General features: G+C 37.5%; 1 protein-coding gene across 9 annotated transcripts in view; it reads right to left on the reverse strand.

Moving 5' to 3' along the window:
* Positions 1 to 24,684, reverse strand: part of LOC129772962 (sodium/potassium-transporting ATPase subunit beta-2) — a 71,617-nt gene that overhangs the window by 4,053 nt on the left and 42,880 nt on the right. For all 9 annotated transcript variants that reach the window (XM_055776499.1, XM_055776496.1, XM_055776500.1 and 6 more), the window contains 5 exons: positions 11,663 to 11,803; positions 9,729 to 9,842; positions 9,501 to 9,664; positions 9,324 to 9,434; positions 9,097 to 9,265 (listed from right to left, as the gene is read on the reverse strand). In XM_055776499.1, coding sequence (XP_055632474.1) covers positions 9,097 to 9,265; positions 9,324 to 9,434; positions 9,501 to 9,664; positions 9,729 to 9,842; positions 11,663 to 11,803 — 699 coding nt within the window. The remainder of the gene's footprint in view (positions 1 to 9,096; positions 9,266 to 9,323; positions 9,435 to 9,500; positions 9,665 to 9,728; positions 9,843 to 11,662; positions 11,804 to 24,684) is intronic.

Below are 24,684 nucleotides of genomic sequence, written 5' to 3' on the forward strand. Positions count from 1 at the left end.
GATGTTGGAATATTTAATAATAAACCAATTTTCATTCTTCCATTCAAAAACATATTGACAATTTGTATAAAACACGCTGAAGACACGCCGCTGGCTCGGTGCAATGTGAGTGAATTAAAATATCGTTGCGAGAAGTGAACACGCCCCGTTCACGCCACGCTGACGCCAGCTGCAGTGGGAACATAGCCTTATTATGCAATTGATTCTGATATCGATATCCATTTTGATTAGATTAAATACTTTGATAAGACAATCTTATGGTTTCTAACTATGCATATGGCAGGTTCGGAATAAAATTAGTTCATCTGTTATAGTTACAACCAAGACATATTAAATTTAGAAAATCACAACTCAAAAACGGAAAACAAACCCCTCTGTTTTTTGGAAATATCATGTAAAAAAACTTCAACTTCCAAATCATGTGAATATTGACAATTTGTATAAAACACGCTGAAGACACGCCGCTGGCTCGGTGCAATGTGAGTGAATTAAAATATCGTTGCGAGAAGTGAACACGCCCCGTTCACGCCACGCTGACGCCAGCTGCAGTGGGAACATAGCCTTATTATGCAATTGATTCTGATATCGATATCCATTTTGATTAGATTAAATACTTTGATAAGACAATCTTATGGTTTCTAACTATGCATATGGCAGGTTCGGAATAAAATTAGTTCATCTGTTATAGTTACAACCAAGACATATTAAATTTAGAAAATCACAACTCAAAAACGGAAAACAAACCCCTCTGTTTTTTGGAAATATCATGTAAAAAAACTTCAACTTCCAAATCATGTGAACTATAAAAACAAATACAATTACGAAAACAAAATCCAACTACTAAATCCGAGCGAAGCTCAGTTTGCATACACATCCTAGTGCAACATACCGCACCTGAAAATCCATGGAACTCATTAAAGCAAGACGAACAGTTTGAGTTTCCTTCCTAATAAAAACATGACTGAAAATGAGAAGAATTGACAGATACCTTTTGATTCTATTAAAAGATATCTACAAATTGTTCTCTTAAACTTCTCCGTTTTTCTTTACAAGGATTGTAAACGGTGTAAACACCAACATTCGTTAAGGGTGTGACCGAAGATTTTTTTAACTTCAAACAAATTTCAATGATTTAACATTCTCACTCCCGACATTCTTCCGTAGTGGAAGGTAAAAGTGACGAACCAGCCAAATATGTTGAAAGTTACTATAATACAGAAAAAAAGATTTGCCATTAAACCCAGACACACTAAGATAAAGAAATAGTTACGCTTAGGCTTCTTGCATAAATTATGTCATTATGTTATTCGTAACTTGTATCATTTTTCCTGACATTACACATAAGGTGTTTGTTGCGGTTGAATTCAAGACAGAAATTCTAACTAGCAATGAGAAATCTTCACAAATACCTTCACAAATACCTATCCGGCATCCAAATGCACGTATTTGGCAGTTCCTAGAGTCATTTATATATTTTGTTCTCCTCGAAGTTTAGCATTGTTATATGATAAGGGTATTCACGAAGCGCAACGTAAACAAATAACGTATAAAATTCTATTATACAAGCCGACAAAAGTGTAAACTTACATTACATCAAGTGATATAGTATTTATTCACCCCCGTTCGGAAGAACATCTGGATAACGAATTCAGTCGCTTCAAGATCAAGCATAGTAAAAGCTACAACAGCGAAAAGGAATATGACCGTCGGCGAGATCTATTCCGACAAAATTTTCGATTCATTCATTCGCATAACCGTACCAACAAGAGATTCACCGTTACTGTTAATCATTTGGCCGATCGAACCGACGAAGAACTGAAGGCTCTACGTGGCTTTAAGTCGTCCAATACGTACATTGGAGGACAACCATTCCCCTACAAAGTGGAAGACCTTCTTGACGATCTGCCAGAAAGCTTGGATTGGCGTATTCCCGGCGCTGTTACACCCGTGAAAGGTCAATCTGGTTGCTTGTCATGCTGGTCTTCCGGTACGACTGGACACATCGAGTCTTCCTACTTTTTGAAAACGAGTTCGGTGGAATCCCGTCCGAGGAAGAATACTCTACTCTACTCTACTCTCCCATAACTGGATGGGTTAACGTAACATCCGGAGATGCGGATGCAATGAAGGTTGCCCTGTTCAAACATGGTCCTCTTTCAATAGCCATCGATGCCGCACATAAAACATAAAAATCACACATAATCGATACGAGTTTGGGTTTGTTGAAAAACCCCAAGTCTGTGGTTGCTAATATTACCATAAAGTGTTGAAATTATTCAATTTTTCAGTTTTTTTTACGATTTTTCTTAAAGAGGAATTATGATCATGGTTTGACCAAAAAATGATCATGGTTTGTCCGGTTTTAGAAATTACCATTTTTGAATGAAAACATTCGAATTCACAAGTAGATGTTGCATTTATTTTTGCTTGAGTTTACTGTCATTATATTGATCCATTCATAATTTAGGCTTTCTTCAGAATATTGTCTTTTCTTGGGCGTTTTAACAGTGTTATCCTCAACAAACTCAACATAGGGAAACTTTATTTCTGCTATGTGCGAAGGACACAATAAACAAACTCCAGCGCGTCAAGCGGTTGCCGTAGAAATCATGTGGACAAAATAACATTATTGAATTGGACAACTCATGATCATAATTGAGTTCATCAAAATGCGTTAATTTAATGGTTTAGCTATGTAAATCTGATACAAATGGTGTGCAAGCATGATGTTTAGAATATTTGTAAGTGTTATAATACAGAAAAGATCTGAATACGTGCCAAATAATCATCTGGTGATCGATTAAAAGTTAGCTCGAATGAAGGGCGCATTGACACAAATAGAAGGTGTTTTTTTTCTAATCCTTTAAAATATGTAAAAATAAACTATAAAACTACTGTAAATCATAAAAAAACAATTTATATGTTTTGAAACATTCGAATACCTTATTTCACACATGAGCGCTGAATTAGAGCATTAAAAAAAGTGGGCAAACCATGATCATATTTTCGACTGGATAAACCAAAATCATTTACCTTACTTGTATTCGATTTCAGTTGTTGACGTGCTCGGGCTTCCGGTACGCTTTGCGTCATTTACATCTTTTCGAACCTCCGAGAACATTTTTTCGAACTCCGATAAACGTTGCTTCGCTCCTAGGTAGGTTCACCAGATGTCACAATCAACATTCGCAATGTCTTCGCGCACTTAATATTGTTTCCACACAAAATTTGATACAGATTCTTTGATCCTTCGCACATAGCAGAAATAAGGTTTCTTTGTGTTGAGTGTGTTGAGGATACCACTTTTGAAACGCCCAAGAAAAGGCAATATTCTGAAGAAAGCCTAGATTATGAATGGATCAATAGAATGACAGTAAACTCAAGTAAAAATAAATGCAACATCTACTTGTGAATTCGAATGTTTTCATTCAAAAATGGTAATTTCTAAAACCGGACAAACCTCGGCACATTACAAACCTTTTTTTGGTTCAATTTGGTTTTCATCGATGGTGTAAAGGATCATAATAATTACTTGCACATCCTGAAGAAAAATATGAAGCAAAGTGTTAATGGGATTGCTTCAAGGATTCAGGTTTTACCAAAATAATGACCCAAAGCACATAAAGTTTGCACTTGGTTTCATTATAATTTCTTAAAAGTTATTGATGCTCCCACAATCTCCCGACATCATGAGAGACATGGGACATGGAAGAAATCTGGGAAGAAATGTTAGAAACCATCAGATTTTTAAAAATAACCATTCTAAAAATAGTCGATGAATTAATGGATGAATTTTCTTTCCGAATACACTAAAGAAACTCGTAGATAACGGCTAAAGGCAGCTAAAGACAGTTGCAATGAACAAGGGTTACCGTACTAAAGATGGAATTCGGAAACTGACCAATTTCTTCGAAATTTAATTAAATTTCAAACACCGTACGAATATGAGTTTGAGTCACTTTTCATATATTCGCACATACATTCGCCATTGTTGAAAAATAAAAACCATTATTCTGAAAACAGAGAGCAAACCTTTTCACTCCCATGTGACACTATGAATTTATCTAAATAGAATGTTTCTAAAGCTTGTTTTCGGCTTCCAAAAGAAGGGAAAATATTAGGCTGTCAAAAAAGTCCTGCGGTATTTCCGCGAGGTGTCGTTGTAAGCGCGTAGTTCTAGTTGTATTCGTTGTATCGAGTCATACTACAGCTTGTTGGAAAGGTATTTTTGCGCACTATAATATAGTCCTTGACAGTGTTTTGTTTGGTTAAGTCGTTCGTGAGTTATAGTGTCGCAAATATGGAGCAAAATAAAGAGAAAATCCGACATATTTTACAGTACTACTATGACAAAGGCAAAAATGCATCTCAAGCTGCCAATAAAATTTGTGCAGTTTATGGACCCGATACAGTTTCCATTTCCACCGCACAACGATGGTTTCAACGTTTTCGTTAGCCGAGAAAGTCCGGCATAGTAGCAGCCGTGCTGTGTGTTTGGTGGGATTGTCAAGGAATAATCTATTATGAGCTGCTTCCCTATGGCCAAACGCTCAATTCGGACCTGTACTGCCAACAACTGGACCGCTTGAAGGTAGCACTCATGAAGAAGAGGCCATCTTTGATAAACAGAGGCCGCATTGTGTTCCATCAGGACAACGCCAGACCACACACTTTTTTGGTGACGCGCCAGAAGCTCCGGGAGCTCGGATGGGAGGTTCTTTTGCATCCGCCGTATAGTCCGGACCTTGCACCAAGTGACTACAACCTGTTTTTGTCCATGGCGAACGAGCTAAGTAGTCAGAAGTTAGCCACAAAAGAGGCCTGTGAAAATTGGCTATCCGAGTTTTTTGCCAATAAGGAAGCGAGCTTCTATAACAGGGGTATTATGAAGTTGACATCTCGTTGGGAACAAGTCATCGAACAAAACGGCGCATATTTGACTTAAAACAGATGATTGTAACTAATTTTATGAACAAATGAAAATTAAAAAAAAAATACCGCAGGACTTTTTTGACAGCCTAATAGATCGGCATGACGGGGTACGATCACGAGTTTGTATCACTGTAGATCTTTGACAACGTACATAATCAACAATGCTTACGTGCATTTCAATCGTACACACACACCCTAATGATATGAATACCAATGATGTACGGAACCCATAAGAGCTTCCGCATCAAATCTACTCAAAGCTAACATTAACGTAATCAGAATGATCCTTTTCAGTACACTCCCTTCCACAGCAAACGATTAAATATTGAACTCTCTTGCCATCCAGCGGTTCACCAGAATATCCGGTGCAAGAAACGATTTCTTATTCTAGAAATGCTCAGCACAAATTTAACCCCCCACTAATTCGAATCGACGATCGATTGATGCATTCATAAGCTTTCAACATTGGCACTGTTGCTTGTATCAAACAAGGAAGGTTTCTTTGATTTTGTGAAATATTCTCTACTCTGATGAAACACGTGATGAAACATTCGATATTGTCCGCAATACCCATCGTCAATTGCACAATTTGAATTCTCAATAGCGTAATTCAGGGGACCAAATTTTCCCTAAATCCTCCATAGACACCCTTATTAAGTGTTTTGCAGCAGCATTGGTGACAACTGTGAAACAACCATGTCCGATACTTGAGGGAGACCGAGGGCAAGGTAGTCTCATCGTCCCGCGCCTCGGACCGGGAGCCAAACTGTGGCTAAAATTGACGTTTGTATGCGGGAGCCTCAATCCAGGCCAGCCGTTTTTAGCAGTAGGCAATCGCCCAGAAATAGCGGCTGACGATAGACGTTGTACCGAAGTTCGCCAACCCCTCCCAAAGAACCACAATCGGGGGATCAGTTGTTCGTCATGGCCATGACAGATCAGTAAGGCTGCCGGTAGGGCGTCGGTCGTCGAATCGATTTTTCAAAAGACTTAATAAATGTAGTATTCAAAGAAAAGTTGGTTCATTTCGTCTTTTGTAGTTTTTTTTCATGGTCATCTCTATTTCAATTATGATTTTTCGGTTGCGACACTAGTAAATAAATGTTGCAATCCCTCGCCGTTGAATCTCAAGTATTCTGGGAAATATTGTCGGTAACATGAACTTCCAGTATCACTCTGAAGGAGTAAAAAAGGGATGTTCCTCCTGGTTAAAATTATTAAAAACTACAAATCTCACAGGTGAATAACGCCATCATTAACATTCGCCTCATCCATGGCCACGAATTGACGAGCCTGACCAGAGATGAGATCCTAAAAACATTAGTTTGCAGAGGTGAAACCGTTAGTCCGGAAGATCACGGGCTCCATCTTGAGATTTGAAGACGTTCAAGCTTTTCGAATCGCGTCCAGATTGAGAATTGACTTCTGCAACGTGTCACATAGCTTCTACAGGGGACGTTTCGCCCATTCTGCGACCCACGCTAGGTCCACAACTCGGTGGAACGCTTTATCAGTGTCCACTCGAAGTATGAGCACCTCAAAAGCTTCTATGGTATCAGTAGGAGCATCCGTGATGTTCTGTGTGGCGACCTATCGAGAACTGCTGCCATGGTCTGTTTCCTGAAAAATGCCGACCTCAGTTTCAAAATCTGAACAAGAAAATGTGTATCGAACTTGTTCCTTTCGCGATCAGGAGAACAAGCACAGTCGACAACTTCGAATGGTTTTCCTTCACTGGCCTGTGGCCATGGCAAGTTGACATTCTCGCTAAACGACCCGGAAAAGCAAGAAACAAGGAAAAGGAATGTAATGTTCATATGTGGTAAAACCCTGTTTAAAACATCGCAGCACTATATAGGCCGTTTTTACAAAGTTGAGCCAAAGTTCCAGCCCCCTAGGAAGTTTCTCAAATAAAACAATAAAAAACATCCATAACCCATGTTTAATGACATAAATCTGCATTTGAACAACTACAACATGTTTTCACTGATGGATCCCATCGTGCGCTCCATCATGTTGGGCTAGCTGAGGAGTCCCTTGTAATAACAACGTTCGTTTCGTACTACAGGTACTGCGGGTACAAACACCTCATCTCTTGTATGAATTGTGTGTGAAAGTTTCATATACGATATTCTGGTTTCTGGTAAAAATCTAGAGCTGCATGACAGAGCACTTTCCAGGGTCATGAATCGATGAGAGAAGTGGGGAATAACGATCGATAAAGGAAAATGTGAAATTGGCCGAACCCAAGTATTTTTTATCGGACGCCATCTAAATGGAAGAGATATTAGCCCATCGGAAGAGAAAGTCGTCTATATCCGTCACTTTCGTCGAGTGATGAATCTTGCAAATAGAACCAAGAGGACTGGGTGCAATTTAGCTGTAGAAAAAATAAGGCCGATATGCAACATCAATAAAGGACTGTCGACGGCGGACAGAAGTTATGCTCAAAACAAATGGGGCGTTAATTTTCGCGTTAGTTTGGGCGAGGAGAGATTAATTAAATTTTTCACATATGCATAACTATTCCAAAAAGTTGCGATGTAGCCCATAGAGACACAACAATGAAAAAGACAATATTCTACAGAATTTCAAAAATTAAAACTTATATCATTTGATTTTTCTCTCAAATCCTGATAGTTTTGTTGCGACCTCCTTTCGGTACATTTTCAAACTAAAAAAGCAGATGAAAAAATCGATTCAACGGATTTTTCCAATAATATATCCTACTCCCTCAATACCCTCATCCAGCATATACTCTAACCGTTTTTTTCTTTTGCCACAAACGTATATAGTTTGAACACGACGCATGCGTTGGGAAAGTTGTGTTCCACTCCCAGTTCGTTACGAAATTTTTATTCATAATCTGGTGTTGACTTGCTATATCGTTGTACAACTAAATGTTGAACGCAACTATTCTATCAAACGAGGGTACTTAGATTGGTATAAGATTAATCTTTTCCTTTAAGTTTTCAATGCTTTGTATAAATAGTTTCAATTGGTATCGATATACCTTCCAGCTAGGATAAAATATTAGATTTCCTATGTGATTTTCAGATGAATCGTGTAACAATTCAACCTAACATATGATATACCGCTCTGAATCATATTTCGGACGCTTATGGCATATGATGCAGAAAACAGATCTAAACTTTATGCACAGGTATTATTTGGTTAATATTTTTAATAAATTAGTTTAATATGCTTTTAAGCTTTCTATCTTGGTACCTATTTGATTGAAAACATAAAAAAAATCATCGAACAAAATGCTTTTCAATTGAAGCGAATAAAAATCAAACTTCGGACACTGAATTAAATTTCGGACAGATTGAATTCAAATTTCGGACACTTTATTTTATAATTTTTTGGGCGAAAATTACATTACACTTGATTATATGTTATAGTCAACTGCGAAACACTTATCAAGCAATCACAGTAAACTGTTAATGATGATGAGAACTGATGAAACACGGGAGAAATTTAAATATTGATGAAGGGGTAAATTTTACGTGCTCACGCTAAGCAAATGTCAAAAACAAACGATAATGTAATGTAATTCTCTAATGAAGTGATAGTGAACCAAGTAATTATTCTAAAGAAGCAATTGTGATATTAATTTTGTAGTTATATCATCAGTGCATCAAGCAATTCAAGATATAAGAACAAAGTGTCTGAAATATGATGTTGTCCGAAATATGATTCAGAACGGTAAATAATAGAAAATTAAATGAAAGCAATTAGACGAAATAGTCATGACAGGCTTTCTATTTCAAAAGATAATGCACTCAGAGATTTTCGCCTCAGAGAATCCAAACTGCATGCATACTGGTCTGGAACGGAACCAAGCATGTGAATAAGCACCGATGCTTAACTTTAATGATTAACGATGTTTAACCGATGTATGCATGAAATTTTTGCCAGAAGTTGATAGATAAATTGATAGACTTTAAAGGTATGCTATTTTTCCGAAAGAAGAGAGTTATCTGTAAGGTGGGAGCCGAAACATGAATAAATAGCAACGGGAGCAATACTTTTCTTGATTTCCAAAGCCAGAATGTTCTAGATTACAGTGCCATTGAATGTTTCGTATCCCAATACCTATTGTCATTTCACCTCCAAAAAACCAAAGAATCCTTTGGACGGTATATATTCCGTTCTACTTACTTTTGGGACTTTCGAAGTGCACTGCGACGATTGGTGGCAGGTAGCCTTCGATGTTCTTGAATGGGAAAAAGTATCCCGGGAATCCTCGACGTGGGATGTAGTTGATGGGACCGATGTGTTCATTGTCAGCTGGGTTCTCTCCGCCGCACGAAACCCAAACGATGTTAGCCTGGACGAAGGTAGGACTAGGTCATATGATTCCTTGAAATGCAATTACCCAAACTTACGTTCTTGTCTCCTCGACCGAGCTCAGAACCGATATGCTCCCGGAGATCATCCGGCATGTTCTCGGGCAGACCTTCAGTGGTGTTGTACAAATCTGGGACCCAGTTGAAAATCTGCGTAATAACAAAACGAAACATTATAGCACGTACCATTGTTACATCTGTGTTATGAATGCTAACCTTGTTTAACTTCAAGAATATGCAGGGGCTCTTCTTTTTGAAGTTATATCGGTTCGCTTTTGTGCAGGGACCCCATTCATTCATAGGAACTTTGCAAACTTTGCCCTCCGGTGGTGGACTATCGAACGAGCAGTCAACGCGATTATCCTCTTCTTGTAGGTACACTGAAGTTAAAAATTGTCCTAGTAAATTGAATATACACCTGGCGAGTGCTGCGAAGATACTCACAGTCTAAGAACTCATCAATTGGTTTGGTCCAAGCTTCGACGTTGCCAGTGTCTGAAGCCTTGTACCAGATCAGCGTACTCTCGGCATCCGTTGGCATAGGCCGGAAACCGAGACCTGTGGGAACGAAATATAACTTAGATTAGTGTATGCCGGATCATTGAAGTCATTCATTTTTTACAGTCATTGACACTCTGCTACAGACCCGACGTGAAACGTAATGCATTGTGATAGATAAGGCTATGATTTGCTCTTCCCACTAAAGGTGAAATGATCAAGACTGGATCAGGAGGAAACCGAAACCAGATCGCTGCAGTGACAGAAAATGAATGGCCAGTGTTTTCAAACGTAATCCTGACATTTCATCAAAGTGTCGGAAACAAATTGGGGATATCCTACACAACAGTGTAAAAAACTTCTGAGCAGGACTGTCGATCTACAATGTGCAAGTGGGACCGATCTACAATGTTCAAGTGGGACGACAATGAATAAAAACGGGGTCATAGTGAGAACGTATAGAATTTCCTGTATTTTGTAATCATTAAACTTCAAACAGAAATAATATTTCATCATTTATATCAATGAATATCATAATTAGTGTGTACTTTATCATGTATGATCAATTTCCAATCCTTACCGAGCGTCAGAATAAGGAGTGTATCGAAAAGTAGTCTTGAACATTTAACACGTTACTATACACAAACGGGTTTTTTTTTGTCGTGTAATCAGAGCACGCGTTGTTTACATGTCAAAAATCGAAATACAAGTCATTTAGTTGCGGTCGTAAAGTAATTTTCGAAATGTCGCGGATCGATTTGGAAACTAAAAAGAAAATTCTGCACAATTGGTGTACCGAAAAGGGTGTTACATACCACAAAATAGTAAACAAAATCAAAGTTTATCCCGAAAGTGTTGAACGAATCATCGCAAGGTTCGGTACTGAGTGTTCTTTCGAGAATCTCAGCAGAAGTGGACGAAACCCCGGACCAAGTAATCCCGAATTGGACCGAAAAGTTATATTCAGAACAGGTCTGCATCTATTCGTGATTTGGCCATAAAGTTCAAAACCAGTGGGATGATTCAGCGGATTAAACAAAGACAAGGTCTAAGGATCTATAAAAAGCAAAAAGTGGCCAAACAAACACCGGAGCAGCAAGATCGCGCTAAAACACGAGCTCATGGATAACATGGATAACGAAACATCCGTCAAAGAAGATCCCAGATCGCTGCCGGGACCACAATTTTATACCAAATTGATTGGAAAGAGTGTACCATTTGCGGATACGACTGTTGCGATTGACAAATTCGGCCAAACAGTGCTCGTATGGCAAGCCATTTGCACGTGTGGCATGCGATCTTCAACTTTTTTCAAATTTATGTGTAACAATGCTTTAAGAAGAGATTGCTTGAATGTTACTGGGCAATTGTGGCCTTGACAAGTTCAAGAAGGAAGGTCCAGTGTCTAAAAATCTATCAGAGTTCAGAAGAACTGGACTGGAGAGACTTGAAAACTATGCAGTTCATTTCCCTCTAGTTAAAGCTATCTTCGCACGAATTGAAAAAAAAAACAGTAGAAAATCACCGTTTCAAGTGTTGAGCAACATAACCTTCTTACCGTTGTGATTACCCTCGTCATTTTTATTAGTATTCAATCCAGGTATTAGTCGGATATAAGACACGCGTGCTTACTGTACCATTTTCATTAACAAAAATTGTCTGACCTAGATGAGACTTCAACCGAAGTTCCCACCACGATTTATGATTGACACTAACGCCGCTTCATAGTACTTAACAAGACTCATCGAATCATTACCAGAAGGTTATGCCACTATTTGTTTTGTGGATGGTTTGATGCATCATGGCTTTCCGAATCCAGGCAATACTTTGTTTTTGACTTAAAAGTTTATATTCTATAGTACCTATATAGTAATACCTACCCGGATTAGATCCTATCAACGATTCACCGAGTTGATATTTAGGCATTTTCATATCTAACGTTTGCCAGAACACTGCAAGCATCGCTGAGAAGAATCCAACTAGTAATGCGTAGAAAATAAGATAGAAGAAAAGAATTTTGGCTGAAAGTAGAAAAAAAGAGTATGATTATTTTATTGATTTCATTGTGTTTACCAAACAAGTGTTAATCCGTTTTTTGTAGACATACAAAGCAACCATCTATTTTTTTGCAGCAAAGGGGTGTTTATGACAGTATTCTTTGATGAGGATTATTGTGATAGATTAAACGATATTCTTTCTGATTGTTTCTCCGAAATACATTATTAGTATACGGTGTTGTCATGATGATTATCATGGTTATTATTTTAATTGCTTCAATTTTAACAGATATCGCATTGTTCGAAAGATCACAGGTAAAAGTAGCGGGAAAGTTCAGCACGAGGTTGATTACCTACCTAGAATCCCCGACTTGGCTATCCTTAGAATTTTAATTACATTGATTTTAATCTCACCACCTGACAAATTTTATTTAATGTCAACGTTTCGATCGCTTTCGAGGATGTCATATTAGGGATAGTGAATCTAGGTGAAGCTATTATATATGTTTGGTCTAGGATTGGACGATCTTGGATCGATATTCAGAAGATCGATTTATTTCGTTTTTTTTATCTAAGACAATTTTTTTGTAAATTTGTATTTCAATATACATCGGTTTTAATCCCACCAAAGATCGCCTGACAAATTTTATAAACATAATGACAACGTGTGACCGCTTTGAAGAACTTTATTTGGCTTGCTAACAAAGTTAGTTTGATCATTCTTCGATTTAATTCCGCACAAATTCTGACAGTATCAGAACTAGCGACAGCTACTAACGGTTGTTGTTGAGTTTCTAATGATGCTTTTTCAATTAATTTATTCAATTGAATGATTCCATGATGGAACAAGATGAATGCTGTGGGAAAAACAGTACACTTTTTTGAAGTTTTTTTTTCGACCTACATGTTGAGAAGCAAAACAAGCTTTTGATTTTTAACCCTTTCCCGTACAACATCGAGTCTCACTCGTGAGTACTTGAATAACATAGGGCGCTAGAACGCTCAGCAGTACGCTCCTGGGCTTCAAAATAGTTATTTGATTAGTAACAGTAGTTTTGTCAACTCTGGTATCAGGAATCACCCACAAATTCTCGATGGGGATAAAATCAGGGCATCGTGGAGGACATTTCAGTAGTGGCGTCTCCTGCGCCCTGTTCAAACTGTTCATAGGTTAGTTAGGCGATGTCAGAAAAAAAAGTTTTTTTTTATTCCATTATTGTAGCATGGCATATTTCACATTTGTAGCATGGATGAGGAATCATCAAAGGTAATTGGTGAGTATTTTCCATATTATCCCGAATATATCTATTTTCTTTTTCGTTTGGGTGAAACCGTGAAGAATGTAATGTAAACATAACAGAACACTACGAAATAAGCTGTAATGATTACCGGGTTCAAACCTTTCATCTGAACCTGTCGTCATTCAAACGCTTTTTTGCATCTTCGAGTGAGACTAGTCTAACGCAGTCAGGTATGTATAAGCGGTCACTACTACTAATGAGCCGTCTTGCGTAAAGTAATAGAGCGCCAAGTCGATGGCCACCGACAAAAATTGAAGAAAAAACACAAACAATTCTTTGTTTTCCAGTCCCGATGTATTTCATTAACGAATCTGAAATGAAAATAGGAATATATTTTTGTCGTAAAGTAGACAAATTAAATGAAGAATATCAATATAAATTTCGTTGTTGCAAATGTATTTGTTGCTCTTCATCGAACCACAGAACTCAACATTAATATGAGCATTAAATGTTTTGCTCAGCTTAGGCGAATATGGCACTGCCGAACGATTTTCCATGTCAATGTTTGCGTTGTTAATTTTTATGAATGTTGTCTGTCATAATCAGTTTTTAGTCGTTGATATATTGGACATCCACCTAAGGTTGCGGTCGTGTCGTTGGTGAATTCTTTGAGAAAATGCATGTATAATGCAATTTTCCATTTGCTATGCAAGGCTATAAAAGTTTTAGATTACCGCACGGTCATGAACCATATTTGTGGTAACAATATCGAACATCAAAAGCAATTTTAAGTTGTTGAAATTTGAATGAAAATTTTTATTCGATGTTGTTTCAATACTTAGTAGACATAGTCCTGACCCTAACTTAACAATTATCAATTGATCTCCTTGCATTTCAACCAAAATATCATTCAAAATATAAAATAATTATCAGATGCTATTCTTGTTCAAGATACCTGAAGAGAATGTATTATTTTGCTGCACAGAACACACAAAAGCGCATATATATAAGACATATTTCATTTATTTTTTTGTTTTAGAAGCGTGTTCATTCCACTCGAAAATTCATAACAATTAACGCTTCACAGAAATGGAACACAAAGCTCAATGACTGGAATTTTTGAGGAAATTACACTATCGATTTCCTCAGGGCGTATTTTGTCGATTATCCAAATTAAAAATGTGTATATGAGGTGATCCCAATTTTTTGTAATTTTGCCATCCAGCCGAATACATTCAGCAAGGTGTGGAACCGAATACATGTAACATTATAATGAAGCTCGTTCTACATTTCATTCATTTTTTTTTGTACACACGTTTTGTTATATCATGACAATGCATGTGTTTAGACCAGGCAATATCAAAGGCTGCGTCGGCGTTGTTCATGAAAGCGTCTGGCAAGTGAGTGTATTTTTCCTCACACCGCTTCTGATTGTTTAGAATCGCCTACCATGACTCCAGCAATGTATTCGAAGGCATACGCATTGAATGTATACATTGATTAGAATGTATGAAAATAACGTGATCGTCACCTTGCAAACCGAGCATGTATGATATGAAGGATTTCAATAATTCATTATGTTTATTCAAAAAGTCTTCCAGCTCGCTGACAATACGCATGGATTTAGCCTAATTAAGGTTATTGGCCCATGTGAGGATGAATGTTCAATGAAGTGAACTTAGCGCCATATGTCATTTAACAACGTAAATAAATTCGCTCTCTTTGAAAAACAAACTACTTGTCGATTATTTGAATATTATTTTGGTATAATAAAACAAAAATAGGAGATGGGGGTAAACCTTTGAGGTTATATATAGTTTTATGCAAAATTTGAGAAAAAATAGAAATCAAAATTATTTAAATTTTTTTTGCATAGGGCCACCCTAATCGGTATTAAACATATGGTAATTGGTACCCTAGCGGTATCATATACAGTTTACGTCTTATTCTCATGCCTACCAAATTTTTTGTGCATAATTTCTTGAAAATCGTTCGAGCCATTTCGGAGGAGTTCAACCACGAACATCGTGACACGAGAATTTTATATATAAGATTAAGAAACACTAGCTAATAATTGTTTCACTTTTGAGTTTTCAGTTTCAGTTCAATAACTTTGTCATAGTTTAGATTTGACCATATGCACAGAACGAATTTTTTCATCAAATAAGATCCTCTATAAATCCGTGAAATATTTGCACTGAGCAACCTAACACCCTGTTATGCTTCGTAATGATTCAACATAGTACGAAACATAGCCTATTGTTGGACCGTTCTTTGTAACAAAACAAAAATCAATATCAACTTCTCCACTCCCATAGTTGCGATTTCGTCCTTTCAGTGAACAAATTGCTACCAAATCGTATTCGTGATGGTGTTTGCTACACGCCAGCGATATTTCGAAGAAAAGCAAAGGCAGAAGAAAACAAATCTAACATTTGACAGTGAATAATTCGTCGTTGTTATCGGCGGCGGCATCGGTCCCTACGTGTTCTCTCCATTGAATATGAAACCTTGACAGCAACGTTATTTTTCCTTGCTACTATCGGTTTTATGAGCTCCCAACGCTAATGGCTGAATTTTTATTTCCCATTTTTTTCAAAGCATCGGTTGATTACGAAAGATCGGAGCACTGTGTATTTCCCCAAACAGAAAACATTTCACTCAACTCTGTTTGCTTTCTATGCAACACAAAAGAAGTCATACCGAAACTCGAGTTTCACATCCTGCCGTTTTCCCACGGCGTGTCCTTCATTTGACTTGCCACTTGAAAATATTGTATCGTTGAATGGGACTAAAGGGGGTGCAGCAATACGATCACAGCTCGGTTTTTCTACCTCCCCTCGGAAAATGGTTCAGGAGTTGCAGAGGCAACGGATAACGTAAAACAAGGACACGCCGAAACATTCAGAGGAAAAATGGAAGCCCCACATTGAATATGTATGCGCGCACATTTTTCGCGTCCGCATACCATCATGGGCAACTGCTGTTTCGACCTTTCGCTGTAAAGCATGACTACGTGTTTATTCCTTGTGAGAAACGTGCATCCGAATAAAATTTTCAAGATTATGTAATCCACTTGCGACCAGGCAAGTGGTCAGCTTTGTGATAAGAGAGATAAAAAAGTTGATGGGTCTGAGCCTAGGGGCACGAACGGGATCTTGACATAGGACTGTGATTGTGTGTAGTAATTGTATTTAAATTGAGTTTTTCATTGTTCAAAATTTGTATTTTTTTCTCTTTTGATACATCAAATGGATGCCCTGGAAAAACCGTTTCCTGTATGTACTTGTATCCTTTCAACGGGTTAGATGACATAACGTGGTAGAATTCGGTACCGCATTCTGTTCAAAAATGTACACCAAAATACCATTAAAGCCATTACTACTCTTTTCTTCTGTTTATTCAATCCTGCAGAAGAAGAAAAACATAAACACAAGTCTAAATAGTTAAGACCTACAGAAATATAAGCCTGAGTCAAATTAATCTATGACTACAAAAATATATTATAGATAAAAATAGCATTATCTCCTTCGTTACCACGTTGTTAGGAACATTGTTTGTAATAACTTTATAGCCCTGTAAGATCGCGACTACTCAAGCTATCATAATATGATTTACGTGGGTATACCCTTCCTATCTTCTAAATCAGCAGCCATTTAAATTCATTTATTTCATTTTTACATAACCAAACAACATACACGATATTATGACATCCTGGACCACAATTACACAAATTGTTAGTTGTGAGACATACACGATAAAAACATGAATTGAGCACAAATTGATTGGGCAACATGCAATATAATATAAAATTAATGCCTACTATCAGTAAATGGAGAATAATTCATTTTACGCAACAACTTACATTATGAGCTAACGCCCGAATTCAGGCAAAAAAATTGCTCGTTGCGCCGGGGAGGAAGCGAGTGGATAGTGCAATCGAAGGAAAACATACCCAATTAAATCGTCAAATTGTTAACTTTTTTTACTATATTCACTGTTCTTGTTCAAGCAAAAAAAAATCTGGATAAATTTCCTGTCTAACGATATATAACACAACATATGTCGCAATAACGATTCTGAGTAATATGCGTTTGAAAACTCTTAATAAATCGTTACATTTTTCGTAGAGTAGCCCCCTATATAGAAATAAAAGACATAGTCCTATGTCAAAACAAGTTCTCGGAGTAACGGTGAGTTATGCAGTCGTCTGGGAGGAACGGAAAAGGAATTTGTTCGAGCAGAGCAGGACAATCAATTTTGCCCTGCACTAAATCGAATACAAACAGTCTTCGCTGGTTTATACGTCTGGTAGATAGATTTTCTAAATTTATAAGCTGACAACGAGCTGCATAATGCGGTAGATTCACTGGATTCCTCCATAATAGTTCTCGCAAAGCAAATCTGATGAACTTTTTCTGTACCTTTCCAATCGCGAGGATTTGCGTTAACTGATAGGGACATCAGATCGGAGCAGCATATTCCAGAATACTACGTACTAACGAACAATACAACGTTTTGAGAGTGTAAATGTCAGTGAAATTAGCGGCATGTCGGCGAATGAATCCTAATATAATGTGGAAGTCATAAAAAGGGGTGCAAGAATCAATGGAACGCCATACAAAAATAGGGAGGAAAAGGTTCAAATTTCGCCACTTTTTCGGGTTGAAAATTTGTTCGATAGTCCCGGAGCAATAAGCGTATCATTGTGCTGCTTTGGAAAGGTATAGTAAGCCATCAATTAAGAACTGTTGAAGTGCACGAAGAACACTACGTTGAGTGGCAGGCAAAGCCCCGTAATACTATGTATCTCTCACATATTACGTAACGCAAAAAGTACTTTAAAATATGCTCCATCTCCCCCCACAACATATTTTAGTATTCCTTATGTATTAATATTCAAACAAATAATACTTATCTGACCCCCTTACTCCTCCCTCATTTCATACGAAACATAACTTAAATTCAGCCCCATTCTTACTTGGTATGAACATTAAAAGTACATAAAATTGAATTGAATCATTTCAAAACCGCTGAATATACCACTGGTTTCTCGTTTGTTTGAGAAACCTTCTAAGTCCACCAACCTGTTATATTGATTAAGTAGTGGTCCCAAATAATATGTTTTGGGTCTAATAATCGAACCTTATACCAACAAATTGGAGGACCAAAGGTCCTCCAAAATTTCGAATCAAAATTTCGTCAGTGCGTCAAATGAACTTATGGGGTTTCTTAAACAAACGATTCAATTATTAAAATGGTTTCTCTTACTATAATTTATCTTTTCTCGAGCCAAAATGAACTTTAACGTTCTTGTAACATTCAAATCTGACATGCCAAACCAGCTTCAAGTTAAGATGATAGGCGCCCAAGCATTCACTCATAGTACTTATTGAACTCACGATTGTTTGTTTGGTAAACGGACGTGGACGATTCATTTGGACACGACAACCCTCTGTTCCTTTAACTCTCTGTGGTCGCTTGTATGCTCGCAGCCACCACAGCAAGGAATCATACTAATCTTATACTTTATTCAGCCATGTATCAATTTAGACTTTTTCTAAACGTATCTTAATGTTTGGTGTACCTGTTCATAAGTTAATATGAAGCTTATACACCCAAAGCAAGCATTTGTATAATATATACCACCCGACGAACTTCGTCCCGCCCAAAATAGATTTTTTGATTGGAATACTTTCAAACATCCACGTTTTTGACGTAGGACTACGTCTTTCATTTCTATACCGGGGAGTTTCGAAAACGAAAGCGTTACGCCGGAGACCGAGATTTTGAGCGTTAATAGCTCCTAAACAACTGAACGAAATGGTATGATAAACACTTCATTCGAAAGATAAAATGTCTACGCGTTCTATACTTGTTACTTTTTGATCCAAAAACTTGTTTCAATAGTCTTAAAATTGATTTCAAAACAGACTATTGAAATCACCAATCGGTATATAAACGAGCGCCGCTCGGAAATCCACTCAGTTCTAATTGAACAGCGATTGGAGCATGTTGTCGCTGTTGTGGTGAAGCTCTTCGTTTATCATGAAAGCGCGAATGAACGGTGTCACCAAGAGCCTGTTTGTGCACCTTAGGCCAGAAGGGAATCCATCAGGAAGAGAGTGGTGCCACAAACGGTTCCCCGGGAAGATCTCGAAGCAGCCGCTACACACAAACACTCATACACGCGCGGGATTCTTTCCGTTTGGATGCCATTCAGCATCGAGAAAGATCCGGAAAATTATCTGCCAGTTCCTCTGGGAATTGAAAAATACATTCATGTGAAAGAGTTTATTTTAATGTTTTCTATCCATGTAACACTGTGACCAAATATTTTTCAATCAAGTGCCATTAACAGGTGGCTTCCAGTATCGAGGAAAATGTGGAAATATCTAATCGTTACTGGAAAATAATCTGCCAGTTCCCCTTGAAATTGAAAATTACATTCAAGCGAAAGAGTTTATTTTAATGTTTTCTATCCATAAAATATCCGTATAATACATTTGGGTTTGTGATTTGTCAATCAAGTGCAGTTAGCAGGAAAGCTTCTGAAGATTATTCTTCTGAACAAGGTTTTTCGTATCCTATATTGGATGCAAAAAACCTTGTGCCTCCAACGTAACGCTCTCGTTTTCGAAGTCCCCCAAATATTCATTTATTCATTCATTCAGAATGGATTTTGATTCAACTTCAAACAAATAATCTCTAAATCCACGATAGTTCTACGTCACCCTTGCGGTTATACCATAGATATAACCCACTTCCTGTTTTTTGCTAAGTGAACGTTAGTGAGTCCAATCACTAAACTCTTCATTGATTGATTACCCTTTGACCCTTTACAATTTCCTTTTACTATAAATTGTCTAGTACTTCTACAAAAATTCGACCTTATAATATAAAATTATTTTCAGACACAATTCTCGTCCAAGACTCTTCAAACATTTGGAAATAACATGTTTCTCCGTTGCATGGAATACATGTTTGATACAGAGAATGTTACAAAATAAAGACAGCTTAAATCGGACCATTCCTTCCTCGGGTTTAGGGCACACCAACACATTTGGCCTTCCATTTTTGTTTATATAGATAGAATATATAGGAATGCGTTATTCCGTCTGAAAATCCTTTTCCACTTTCGAACAAAAATCAATTTCGTTAGCACCAACATCAAATGGACTAATAACGCTTAGCTAATTGCAGAACATATGGGAATTCAATTTTCCGAATTTTCCGATTTTTATCTCCACTATATTGATCTACGGGAAGAGACGAATACAACAAAATAAAGAAGGCTAAAATCGGACCATCCCTTCTTCGGCTTTTCCGCTTACCAACAGATTTTGCCTTACATTTCTATTTATTTAGATGGTACGGCAATATAAGAATAATACGAGCGAACGAAACAAAAGACACGTTTCAAATAAGCACGCATTACTTCGCCACATATATACACGGCCCAGACCGAGATGGATATAGTTCTCATTCATGCTGGAAAGTGTTTTCTAATTGCGAATTCGTTTTTATTTAGTTCCAACCCCAGTGTCACATTAACTGCTTTCAAAACGTTTTTTTTATTCACTCAGTTTCAACCCAGTTTCGCACTAGGTTCACCCCGAAAGCTGTTAGTTTCGCACTGATAGCGAATTCGTTTTAAAACTGAGTTAGTGCCACACTGACTCTGTAATAAAAAAAACGTTTTCAGTTTCACGAATGCAGCGGTTTGTTGGTGTGCGTTATTCGCGTTGACGGCGGAATGGTGCCGACATCTGGATACGACATTAGTTTGTGTGAGGCCAAATATTCTCTATCAGATTAGTCGGCCCTGAGGCAGTTTTTAATTGTTAAAATTTGTATGAATTTTTTTGGCGTTATTTAGAAGTACGAAGTTCTAGAAGTACGTTGTTCTGACCCTAATTTAAACTATTTCCTATGGTTTTTCAGATATTCTCACCAAAGCTCACCATTATAGTTTAAAATTATCTTTAGACACAATTTTTGTATGATATTTTTCACTACTTGAAAGCAAAAGTGATTTAAATTTTCATGAAGTGCTAATTTAATTTGGGAAAAATAATTTTCATTCATAATTTTAATTTTAAAAGTGCGTCATTTCTTCTGCAAACCCATATTGACATGCCTACTCCCCCTTTTCGTAATACGAAGCTCAATGCCGTCAACGCGGATATAGTCTGATTTGTTTATATTTGCGATGACAAATGTGCAGTGTCGACATCTGGTGGCGATATTAGTGCTTGGGAGGTATTTTTTTCTCTATCAGATCAGAAGGGCCAAATGCAGTGTAAAAATATAAAAGTTTGAATGAATATCTCTACTTCAAATTGTTTGATTACCTAACACATTTAGTTCTGACACTCACTTAACCATTTATCGATGCAATTTCTGTTTGTTCCACAAATAATCACTAATATAATATAAGATCATCATCAGACACAGTTTTCGTTCAATATGTTTTAGCAATTTCAGAAAAAAACCTCTTATTTCATCACATAAAATTAGTATTCGATACGTTAAAGTAAATGTTCATTTATAATTTTGATTATGAAAGCATATTTATTTCACCTGAAAATCCATAATTATTTTCGCCTCTCAATGAAAGCACCGAAGCTTAATGCCGTCTACGCGAATATACTCTTCAAAATCAGAATGTACATGTGTTAGGTAATTAAACTGTATGAAGCAGAAATTTTCATTCAAACTTTAATATTTTTATACTGCACTTGGCCCTTCTGATTTCTGATCTGATAGAGAATAATTTACATCCCAAGCCACTAGACGTCGACACGTCGAAACGTTTTTTTATTACAGAGTCAGTTTGGCACTAACTCAGTTTTAAAAACGAATTCGCTATAAGAGTAAAATTAGAAAACATTTTCCAACTTCAATTTGTAATGAGATGTAATATTATCACGCCTCTGCGTAACAGCATCATTAGTCATGTGGATAGCGTGGTCGTGTTAAAAAGTATATCATTCCAGCCGGCCTTGGTTCGACCCCCTTGGCGCCGTTTGAACTTTTTTCTGTGTGCAATCCCAAAAAAGACGAAAAAAGAAAAAAAGAAAGAGATGTCTGCTTCCATACATACAAACATTTTAAAGCGTTAGGGGACATATGACATTATTTGCCTATTTGATGCTTCAAGGCAGGACATGTTTTCTGTCGAAAATGAAATGCTTTCTGACAACGCTAGTTTGGGTGTTTGGATGATAGGTAACGATACTCAGTATGAACAAAAGATTATTAGCGTGGAAACATAAGAGGATAGTCGCGATGCGGAATAGCTACGATACATCGGACACAACAATTATGATAAAAAGGATGAAACGAGGAGGCACCGTCTACAATCCAAATTATATTTTGAACTGCGATATGAATAGGGAGGAGTACAAAAATGTGTACGAAAGTTAGTGAAATGTCTTGCAGGTTCATTGCCTCCAGTCACAGGCTGGTTCGTAAGACATGTAGGTTATTCTCATGTGAGATACACGAAGGAGAATTAGAAAAAAATAATTGTTATAGAAAAACACATTGTTCAGTAAATGCATATTTAAAATTCACTAGAAATAAACAGATATTTATTTTTCATAATCTTACATGATACATGCAGTGATATTTTTCCGACCAGTACGACACCCTTATAGAAATTTAATACCACCGCAGAGGGTTAAAAGATGAGTACAAATGCGATATCCCCATGGGGTGTTGCATTCTACTGAACGGGGGTATTCACGGAAAATAAAAACTACCATATACCCGTTATAAAGATTTCACATCGGTAATTTCACTGTCGTCATATTTTCCGAGAATTTAGAAGGGAATTCTCGCTCTATTGTCTGTTACATTCTCGATACACGATTACGTGAAGCACGTACATTTGCAGTCATTTGTGCTTTCTAGGTGGTAGATTCGAATTGATTGCCATTTGGAAAATCGTTCGTGCACAGCAGAATTATCGAATGAACCCTTCAACTGCCGGTTTCATAGAATTGTCCCTCGTTTTAGGAAATACTTCAAGATCATATGATGTGAAACAGCTGAGATACGTACATAACTGCTAATGGAAAATAAATTGAAGAGAGGATACAGCTGATGTATTTTGTGCTACTCGAGTGTAGACTAGTTGTTGAGAACAAGACAAAAAGAATTTCTATTTATGTGTGGAAGGGCGTTAGAACAAGTTCATAAGTTTATCAATCGCTATCTGAACACTGTTGGCATCTATCAGGCGCTGTATATCTGTGTGTCAATAACTATCACTTCCACGATTTGAAAACCAGTCGGGGTCGCATAATGCTAGTAATAAGCATCAAGCGCCATATTCGAAGGCTTGCATACGTCAGCTAATTGGCAGCTTAATTGCACGACACCGGCACGATTGTGGGCTTTATTCAGATTTGAATTATTGATAGATTCCTCGGAAAGAGGGAGAATTCCCCAACGAAACGTGGTTTACAGGAATAATTGCAATCCGCCTGCAAGGCACCACCGGTTATTTGATGTCACGTTATGCTTTCCGATACATTGCCTCTCCAACATGACACATGATGGGTGAGTTATCGTTGTGAAACTGCTGATACTCTCCTTTCGATTCAATTGAACGCTTTCTCGGAGGCGGCGCTAAATTAATTCAATGGAGCAACAATCAATATATATTAAAATCAATTGAATTTGATACATATGCATGGTCGCATTTCAAGAATTCATTTTTATCTTCTAGCCGTATTATAGTTTCAACATCGCAGAAACAAGGTTATGGGGAAATAAGGCGGACTCTATCGATCGTCGACTCAGCGGACCGGCTGTAATTTCAACTATTTTTGAAACGTTGCGAAATTGTATCGAGCACTGGCGCTGGTGCTGACTAAATTTACATTTTATGAGCATGTGTGCATTTACGAGTTGCAGACTTTACTACTGGAGGTGAAGTACGCTTTACATTTATGTGTCCAGCACACACATACAAATTATCGCCGTTCTGTTCTTGGACTGAAATCGAATATTCGCCGGAGCTGAATCACAACCCTCCCTGTAATGGAGAATCTTCTTGTGATTAAAACCAAACAAGCTTGACTCTCTGTTGATATGCCAAAATTATTTAAGCAGATTTCATGAGAAACCAATATCGCACTTCGACAAGTGTGAAAGTGATCCGGCTTCGATTGAGTCATTATGCAGATGATATTAAAATATTTACATTCAGTGATGACACTGTGCGAAGTAATCGCAGCTGTGCAAAAAAGCTGACGATGAACGCGAGTTAACCTTGTTGTGTTTCACTCGTGCTGAATGGGAAAGTAAAAACATCGACGTCACCATTAAAACGTGAATGACATTATTTGCTGTGCATCAAACTTTCGAGGAAAAAAAATCTTACTGGGTATTATGAAACAAAAGGATCCATTTAGATCAGCATGGTGCAGTTCATCAATCAGTCAATTCGAAACTGATAAGCAATTCTCGCGCTCTGGTGGGATGAAAACACGATGAAAGCGCGTTACACTTTTCACATTAACAGCAGCACACGTCAGCTGGGGATTCCGGATGAGAACTGATATGCTCTGGGCAGTGTGGTCTTATCAGCACGCGTTCATGACTCGTGTTGTTCAACGAACACTGCAATCAAGAATTAAGCGATTGGCTGGT

Source organism: Toxorhynchites rutilus, chromosome 3 (assembly GCF_029784135.1).
Source record: "Toxorhynchites rutilus septentrionalis strain SRP chromosome 3, ASM2978413v1, whole genome shotgun sequence".
Taxonomy (NCBI): Eukaryota; Metazoa; Arthropoda; class Insecta; order Diptera; family Culicidae; genus Toxorhynchites; species Toxorhynchites rutilus.